The sequence below is a fragment of the Pollachius pollachius genome, assembly GCF_949987615.1.
Source record: "Pollachius pollachius genome assembly, chromosome: 17".
Lineage (NCBI taxonomy): Eukaryota > Metazoa > Chordata > Actinopteri > Gadiformes > Gadidae > Pollachius > Pollachius pollachius.
The window spans coordinates 20,606,402-20,615,979 of NC_136950.1; the positions used below are offsets into that span (position 1 = coordinate 20,606,402).

Here is a 9,578-nt window from a genome sequence, read left to right on the forward strand (position 1 = left end):
AGTGATGAACAGAAGTCTCTCCCCCTGAAACAGACTTTGAAGATAGTTCAAGCAAAAAAGTGTAAAGTGTTTCGATGTTTGGCAGTGATTTCAAAGGGGAAGTTGTCGACATTTCAGTTTTTAAATGAGCTATTCTGTGTGTCTGTGTGTGTATGTGTGTGTGTTTGTGTGTGTGTCTGCATGTGTCTGCATGTGTGTGTGTGTGTGTGTGTGTGTGTGTGTGTGTGTGTGTGTGTGTGTGTGTATGTGTGTGTGTGCATTTGTGCATGAATAAAAATCACCATCATCAACTTCCAGACCAAAACACAGAAGTGCTTACATTTCAGCTAATTAGAGAAATCCACATAAGGTGTTTCAGGAAGACATTTCCCATGATGCACTGGTCTGGCCTCTTTGAAGTCAGTAAATATAAAAATAAACAGAGCAACAGTCCAAAGTAAGTGGGACATGTGCAGAAGGCTAAGCTGGGGTGGGTAGGGGGGAGGGGGGGGGAGAGCGAATGCATTGGGAGCCGAGACCCTGACGAGACCCAACTCCCCTGGACCTCCGAGGCTGCCTCGCGCCTCCCCGCCTCGACCCAGCCCCCCCAGAGGGCGGCTTTGGACACACTCTCACCAGATCTGATACACAGGGACGGGGCGGGCAAGCACCGTAAACACTGGGGAGAGGGAGAGAGAGAGGGAGAGAGAGAGAGGGAGAGAGAGAGAGAGGGAGAGAGAGAGAGGGAGAGAGAGAGCGGGAGGGAGAGAGAGAGAGAGAGAGAGGGAGAGAGAGAGAGAGAGAGAGAGAGAGAGAGGGAGAGAGAGGGAGAGAGAGCGGGAGGGAGAGAGAAAGAGAGAGAGGGAGAGAGAGATGGAGAGAGAGGGAGGATGAGAGAGAGAGATGGAGAGAGAGGGAGGATGAGAGAGAGAGAGAGAGCGGGAGGGAGAGAGAGAGCGGGAGAGAGGGAGGGAGAGAGATGGAGAGAGAGGGAGGATGTGAGCGAGAGAGGGAGAGAGAGAGGGAGGATGAGAGAGAGAGAGGGAGAGAGAGAGAGAGAGAGAGAGAGGGAGGATGTGAGAGAGAGAGAGAGAGCGAGAGAGAGAGAGAGTGAAAACAACAACTCCGCCTCCCACCCACACACTAACATGCGAGGCGCGCTAAAACGCGTGACCTCCTGTCAAGAAAAGTTGGCGCGGGGGTTTTGACGACGGAACAAACCCGACCTGACAGGTGGGAGGGGGTTTGAGGGGGGGGGGGGGGGGGGGAGGGGTCACGTCGGCTTGGCAACAGTCCAGACAAGACTCCGGACAAGTCGGCCATGACAGCTTCGCTCAGCGTCAAACGCGTTGTCGACCTTGATTTGAATTGCCCACCTCAGGAACACACCTTTACCGCGTCTCCTTTCCCTCCTGCGTTTGTTTCTAGCTGGGAGAAATATCATCCCTGTCGTACGTCCGTCCCCCACACCCGCTATTCCCCCTCTCCCCCCGGCTTCCCCCCCCAACACCCCCTTCCCTTTGCCCTCTGCCGCTGGCGTATCTGTAAAGTTGCTTCACCTAAAAGATGAGATATTGAAATCACAAGCGATGGCAACTGTTCAAAGAGTTAACAAGGTGAATTGGAAAAAAGTACGGCTGGCTGCTTTCAGGAGTGATTTGCCACGGCCGTGCTCTTTCAGGTTTCACAAGTATGGAGATGGCGAAGGCTTTGATAGCATTTGCAGTCTTTGATAGTCCTTCATGCATTGCCGTTTCTGATCACATTCAGCGGAGCCACATTCACGGAGGATTGGATATCAAACGCACTGGGTTATCAGACATTAAACAGCTTGAACCCGCTGAATGCCCACCTCCAGGCTGGCGGTTCAGGCGTCGGCCAAGACGGAGCAGAATCCTATTTTCTTATTTTATTTCGTTAGAACACGATGGATTCCGTGGAAGACTGTAGGTTCCTTCTGCCGCTGAAAGCGCTCGGCCCATTAGGCAGGCTTCTTCTTTAAACTAGCGTTCTTTAGGGCGGACTCGACATGTTTATTTTCAGAGGCTGACCTTGTTTCATAGCTTGTGTTAATTTTGTTTAAATCAGTGGCCACTCAAAGCGCTTTACAACATTCTTCCATTCATGCACACTTTCACACACCGACGGCGGTGTCAGCCGGCTCGTCGGAAGCTAGGGTGGGGCGTCTCGCTCAGGGACACCTCGACACTCTAGGAGGGGCCGGGGATCGACCTAGCAACCTTCCGGTTACCGGACAACCCGCCCTACCTCCTGATCTATATGCCAACCGCTCATTAATGATCCAAAATAAACCAACTCTTCCCTTATTTGTGATTTGCCTGATTTTAGAAACGATCCCATTCTCTTCCCTTTCCTCCCAGACAACACGGCGGGAATCGTGACCAAGAGAAGCGGCTTCCGGCGGCGCGCCCAGGAGATCTACTTCCTGCCCGTGGTGATCGAGGACAACGGCTACCCGTCCAAGACCAGCACGGGCACGCTGACCATCCGCGTGTGCGGGTGCGAGTCGGACGGCTCGTTGCTGACCTGCAGCGCGGAGGCCATCTTCCTGCCGGTGGGGCTGAGCACGGGCGCCCTCATCGCCATCCTCCTGTGCATCGTCATCCTGCTGGGTGAGACGCCGCCCTCCTCGATGGGTCCTCACCAGAGGGGCCAATTCGACGGCTTTGTCATTAGATTTAGCGGGGAAAAAAATTGGGGGTTTGTCTATATAGAGAAAGATGGAGAGGAAGGTATTGGAGATAGAGGGGAGGACATGCAGTAAATGACCACGGTCCATCTAACCTGGGTTACTATGTTCAGGACTGAGCCTATGTGGCACGCATATAAACCGGTGCGTCAAAATTTTGTGACCTTTGACCAACTCCGGCAACTGAAAATCGTATCTAGCGACTGACGGCAAGTCTGGTGACTTTTTCGTGTGTCTGCCAACTTCTTTTTTTCCCGTGTTATTCCTAGTCTCTGCGCTTCACATAGCTCTCTCCCTCTCTATCTCTCTCTCTCTCCCCCTCACTCTCTCCATCACTATCTGTGTTTCACTCTCTTTACCTCTTCCTCTTTCTCTCTCTCTCTCTCTCTCTCTCTCCCCCCTCTCTCTCTCTCTCTCTCTCTCTCTCACGCAAACCAACGAGTTCTGCCGACTTTTCAGAGAACCGATTGCGACTTCTTGTGTTTTTTTGGCAACACTGGTCGTCACGCGCCCACCTCCACCCACTGCCACCCCATCTGCTGTCTCTTCTGCTCCGGTTCACCTTGATTCCCTTAATCGTTTCTGTTAATACTTTGGCCTGTACGTAGCAGGAACACAGCAAGGAATAAGAATGACAAAACATTTACGTTATGGGAGGAAACACAAACATATATATATATATATATATATATATATATATATATATATATATATATCGAGAGCCAGAGAGGATGAGTGAATGTAAATATACTGTGTGTTATATATTAAGATACCTTGAGTTTAAGAAAGCACCCGGGAACCAACGTCAAATAGATAGTTTGATTCATGATTTCAAAGTAGAAATATTTAGAAGTAATATGTTTACTAAGTACCCAAACCACTTTGGATGGAAACAGTATATATTATGATGAGCAAATCCAGCTGGCTTTCAGCAGTATCTTGTCAAGAGTTTTTCTATGGACTGGCAAGGGGCGATGTAATAGTCTTATTCAAAGATTTTTTCGTGGACTTATAGATATAAATAAATATTATTTCCTAGATTGAGAATGTTTTCTTCATTTCAAGAATTCAATCAAAATAGTCAGAAGAACTCTGATACATAAGTTGTCTGTGGGTTTAGTGAAACATGTTTTCTAAGGTTACATAAAAAGTTACATAAGAACTATTTAAAATTCAACAACTGGATGCCTGATTCGATCTTTTATTCCATTTCCTGGCTCCAGTTAAAACTATTAGCATATTCTGGTGAACTTTGTAACAGTCAGATCTTTTGAGTCCTCAAGTTGGTACAACCAAAGGGGAGGTCATCGGATTAAATGATCGAGGGGGGGTCGGCGTGGTGGACAGTCCCCTCATGACCTACGACAAGAAACTGAATTAGTCTACAAAGCCATCATGAAATGTAATCATACTTGAGGAGTTTGTGAGACATGACCAAAAAGACACAGGGCTCTATCTTAATGGTCTGAAACGCAAGTGAGAAGCGCCAAGTGCAAGTAGCTTTGTGGGCGGTTCTATGGCGATGTCGCTATTTTACCGGCGCAAAAATGACTCTTGCGCCCGGCGAAAATCTATAAAGCGTTGCCCAGAAGTAGCCTAATTACCTGTAGGTGTGGTTTGGGCGTAACGTGCAATAAACCAATGAGAGTGCCATCTCCCATCCCCTTTGAGAGCCATGAGCGCATTTGAATCTGACGAGTTGATATTTTGACAGCGTGTGTGCAGTCTCCGATGAGACAGATGCACAGGAATTTCAAACTTCAAATGGCTCAGTTTATGGCCAGATAATATGGCCTAATTCACACATGGAATAAGGTTTTCTTCCACAACTTCAGAAATACTGAGTCCTCAAATCGGCAAAGAAAACTTAACACACATATGATTTACGGTAACTGTGGTTCTACTTAATGATAAACGCAATTCATTATAAACATTGTTTCTTATCAGTATTGTATGCATTATCGTTATTGAATTGTGTTCCTAATATGCATGTGTCCCCCTGTTAATATACATTGGCATGGACTGTATTATGCGTTACGTGTTTAGTTTGCGTGCATTGAAACAGATGGACGCAAACACGCGCGCCCGCATTCATTCATTCTTTTTAACACTCACTCGCGGTAAAACAATGTTTTCTCACGATCAAATACTCATCAATCCTAAAAGTTTTGGGCATGTACACGATGTCTGTGTCAAGAAAATATGTGTTTGCTGTACGGTGTTTGCAGATGCATTGATTTAAAAGTACAACTTATTAGCGCTGTATCAGCTGTTCTTTCTCAAATAATTTACCAACAATGTGTGGCTAGGTAGATGAGAGAAGCAAAGTGTATGCGCGAGGCGCACAAGCAACATTATGCATGCGCCCTTAAAATAGCATCTGAACAACGCACCACTGACTTTAAACCAGGTATTTCCTGGTTTGTGGCGCAAGTGATTTCTGAAACTGCAAAGTAGCACCTGGGTACATTTGCGCCAGAACACACCTTCTCCTTTCGCCGAACCGCCCCTTGGGGCCCAAGATCATTCCCTAATTTACCGACGCGTGGCGGTGGAGGAAAAAGAACGCTCTGCGCCAGTTGCAAACTAGCAACGACACATGCGCCAGTGAGAAAGTCAATTGCGGCGGATGCAAGATAGGGCCCACGGTTCTAAAGACACAGGGATAGGGTTTTACGGCATTTTTTTAATCCATTCCATCGTAATAGTACCTTCTTCATACTTAAAAACCAAACATTAAAATCAATTTCGCATGCCTCATACAAAAATGTCTACAGTATCGGCTGGAACATGTCCCTCTGTAGGTGTGGCTGTTTATGACTGGTCCCTACGAGCCCGGGAGGGCTAGATTAGAGGGAGGGACTCACTCTCTCGCCCCTCACTGATGAGCTCTATAAACCATGTCCCTGTTCCCGGGTCCTTCGACACCATCCCCCCCCCGAGGAACTTAAGGCTTTAACATTTCCCTTTCAAGGTCAGAGTCGTAAAAAAAACCCGTAACTCTCGCTGGCGTCCAAACTCATCTGCATAGCGGGCAGGAAGTAAATATGGCTTTAAGGTGTCGTTTTGTAAATGATGTTGGGGGGGGCGCTTGTTTTACCGCGTAGGTCAATGGGTGGCGGTGACCTTTTAGAGTACTTTGGAATAACCTGTGGCCATTGAGGAACTCTGACCACCTGTGCTAGGTTAGCAGTAGTGGTTTATAGGTTTATAGACTGTTTAGTATAGTGGTGGCTATGGTTTGGTTTGATTCTGCAAATGCAAACTCTGAAAAATGTAACACTTGGGAATAACATCTGTTTCCAAGAATCATACAACATAGTGAATGCAAATGTGAAAAATAAAATGCATGGCAATGTTTTTGTGGAGGAAATCAACACGCAATTATATAGATTCAATGCCCCATTCGTTCGGGAAACCCTGTACGTCTATACGCCTCTCATGAGGGAACCCCAACAGCAACTTGAACTGTATTTTATTTCTTCTTTAACCGACCGGCGAAATAACTGTTTTTAAGTGAGGTGACACATGAGATAGAGAAGCTCTGTTATGTGTCAGTACCCATAAATACCACTAGGGGGAGCTAGCACACTACAACCAGAAGTGTCAGTTGGGTGGGAAGGAAGATGTCAACGAATACTAGTAGAGAGGAAAAGATAGAGAGAGAGAGAAAGAGGGGGAGAGGAGACCTACTTAAACCATTTTATTTGCATGTGTGTGCGTACCGTGCGTGTGCCTCATTTAAGTGTATTTATTGACTCATTCCAACTGAGTAATATCTACATTATGCAGCCTATTTCCTTCTATCCCAGATGCCTTTGTATAAAACACATTGTATATTTTAGCTGTAACACTGATATAACTTAAGGGGAACAGACAGTAAGACAGAGAGTGTGTGGGAGAGAGGGAGCGACAGAGAGAGGCGGACTAATGTGGAGTCACAGAGCGCGACAGTGAAATGATCATTTTCCCAGTTGACTCCGGGAATTGGCCGTTTCATTGCCATTCCACTGCAAAGCTAGCGTACAGTATCCAAATCTACGAACACAATTTCCAGAGGGCTCTGTGCGTTCCCTTAGTGTGTGTGAGGCAATGCACGTCTGCTGCTAATTCCCACTTTGTAGGGCAAAGCCACTAGAAATCGAGACAGTCAAACGTAACAGGAATTGGTTTAGCTTAAAGGCCCCATATTACACCACCAGCTGTGAGTATGATGAGCCATCACGAGCCCTTTGGAAAATCTGCCTCTTCCTGTGGTTTAGTGACATCCCAAGCGGGCGTGTCCACCTACATGTGTGCTTGATAGAACAGCCTACCAGCCTACCCAGTGGACTGATAGTAGCAAACGTTGCTGAAGTGGGGGTGGACGCGCCCACTTGTGGTGTCAGAAGAGGCAGATTTTCGAAAAAAGGCTTGTAGCGGCTAATCACACTCACACCTGGTGGTGTAATGTGGGATCTTTAAGGGTTTTTGATGGTGTCACCAAGTCTTATAGGACTGTGGCATGATTAATAATACCGAGTTTCAACGGTGGTGTACCTACACTATCGCTAATCAAATCTCAGGTGATCGATGCACCACTCTCCTCGATCCGCCCGACACTCAGTCCTGCCTTAAAGAACCAGTTTGTCTTGGAAAGAAAGAATGTCAAACTTCAGGTTGTATTTAAGGCGCTTTAATGTTACTTTTTTGATCTCTGTGCTCACAGGGAGTGAGTGAGGAGGTTGTGGGATGCGTTTTGTGTCATTTACATTTAGGGCATTTAGCAGACGCTTTTATCCAAAGTGACTTACAATAAGTGCATTTGTTACATTAAGTACATTTGTCATAAGAAGTGAAATAATATATCGCTGTCGGTACAGTAAAGATGTTCATAGAACCAAGTGCAAGTATTACAATCGCTAGGCTAACCCATTCCCTGTGTAAAGCAGCGATAGCAGCTACTGTAGATGCTACACAATTAAGTACCTTGAATAAGTGCAATGTACAAGTGCCAGGACGTACAACATTCAATGGTGGCTGTGCATTGGTTTCTATGCAGAGTCGAGGTGAACTCTGAACGGGTGAGTTTTGAGTCTTTTGCGGAAGCTGGTGAGCGACTCTGCGATCGTGACATCGGTAGGAAGCTCGTTCCACCACTGAGGTCCCAAAACAGAGAAAAGTTGTGACTACGCTGATCGACCTTTGCTTGCTCTTAGCGATGGCGGTACCAGACGTCCAGACGTGTCATATGTCTTGCATGTTTCAAGCTAGTTTGCTACCCTCTATTATTCTAACATGCGTCATTTTCTGATGCTTATTTGTGTCGTGTTACAATGTGTCATGCTAACATTTTATATTCTAAAATCCCCTCTGCTAACATGTGTCATACTAACATACCATTCTAACATTGCAAATACGAATTGCCCTTGGCTAACGTGTCACACTAACACGTATCATGCTAACATTTGACATGCTAAAATACCCTCTACTAACATGTGTCACACTGATTGCCATCACACTAACACGTATCATGCTAACATTTGACATGCTAAAATACCCTCTACTAACATGTGTCACACTGATTGCCATCACACTAACACGTATCATGCTAACATTTGACATGCTAAAATACCCTCTACTAACATGTGTCACACTGATTGCCATCACACTAACACGTATCATGTTGACATTTGAAAAAAAAAAGCGTATGCTTAGGCCTGGGCAATGAAACAATAAATTATCGTCTCGTGATAGACTTTTGATCAATATCATTCTAAAACATGTTCAATATATATCGATAAGAGACTGGACCACCGAATCTAGCAGCTGAGTTTCTAACACGAACACGGTTTCATACTTATTTAATATTTCAGTGTTTTTCATTGTTGTATCGACATTAGTGAGTATGAGAAGAGGATGAGTATTGATCAACAAAGAACAGTGGAAGGTCATATTAAGTGTTAAACAGAAATGTTAGAATCCAGCATGGTATTTCCTAGTCTTTTTTAGGTCATTAAAATTATCAACACTATCGATATTGATCAATATGATCAAGTTACATCGTGATATGTCTTTCAGCCATATCGCCCAGGCCAAGCTATGCTACCATGCTAACTGGTGTTCCCCCCCCAGTCATCGTGGTCCTGTACGTGGGGTTGCGCCGGCAGAAGGAGAAGGAGACGCTCATGTCGTCCAAGGAGGACATCCGGGACAACGTGATCCACTACGACGACGAGGGCGGCGGCGAGGAAGACACGCACGCCTTCGACATGGGGACGCTGCGCAACCCCAAGGTCGTCAAGGACAACCTGTTCCGCCGCCGTGACATCAAGCCCCTGGAACCCCGCGGCCGGGGCCCGGGGCCGCGTCCGGGGCCCGCCCCCGTGTCCCAGGACAGCGCCGACATCCGCGACTTCATCCACCGGCGGCTAGAGGACCACGACGTGGACAACGCGGCGCCGCCCTACGACTCGCTGGTCACCTACGCGTACGAGGGCGACGGCTCGGTGGCCGAGTCGCTGAGCTCCATCGGCTCTCCGGCGGCCCCCGGGGAAGTGGAGGAGGACTACGACTACCTGGACGACTGGGGGCCCCGCTTTAAGACGCTAGCCGGCATTTTCGGGGAGAAATCGTCGGAGTCTCGGTCTCAGTCGGACACTGCCACGGCGGAGGACTCGCATTGATCGGCGACCGGCCGATCAGAGACTGTGGACCGATAGGAGAATCGAAAGGTTTTCGTTTGTTTTGGTTCGTCAAGCATTTTTTTGGTTTTGTTATCGGTTAGGGTTAGTCTCCTTATTTCTATTTAAGGGGTTAATCTTTTCTATTTAAGTCGTCATCTCGTTTTTTTTCTAGTATATGCTCACTCCGGACATTGTAAAACAAAAAAAAAAGGAACATGAAAACA

General features: G+C 46.8%; 1 protein-coding gene across 1 annotated transcript in view; it reads left to right on the forward strand.

The window, feature by feature from the left end:
* LOC307088962 (cadherin-12-like) overlaps positions 1 to 9,354 on the forward strand; it is a gene marked incomplete at both ends in the record, with an annotated part of 78,670 nt that extends 69,316 nt beyond the window's left edge. Inside the window, 2 exons of the mRNA XM_079755042.1 lie at positions 2,361 to 2,612; positions 8,804 to 9,354. Coding sequence (XP_079611168.1) covers positions 2,361 to 2,612; positions 8,804 to 9,354 — 803 coding nt within the window. The remainder of the gene's footprint in view (positions 1 to 2,360; positions 2,613 to 8,803) is intronic.
* Between the last annotated feature and the right edge of the window lie 224 nt (positions 9,355 to 9,578).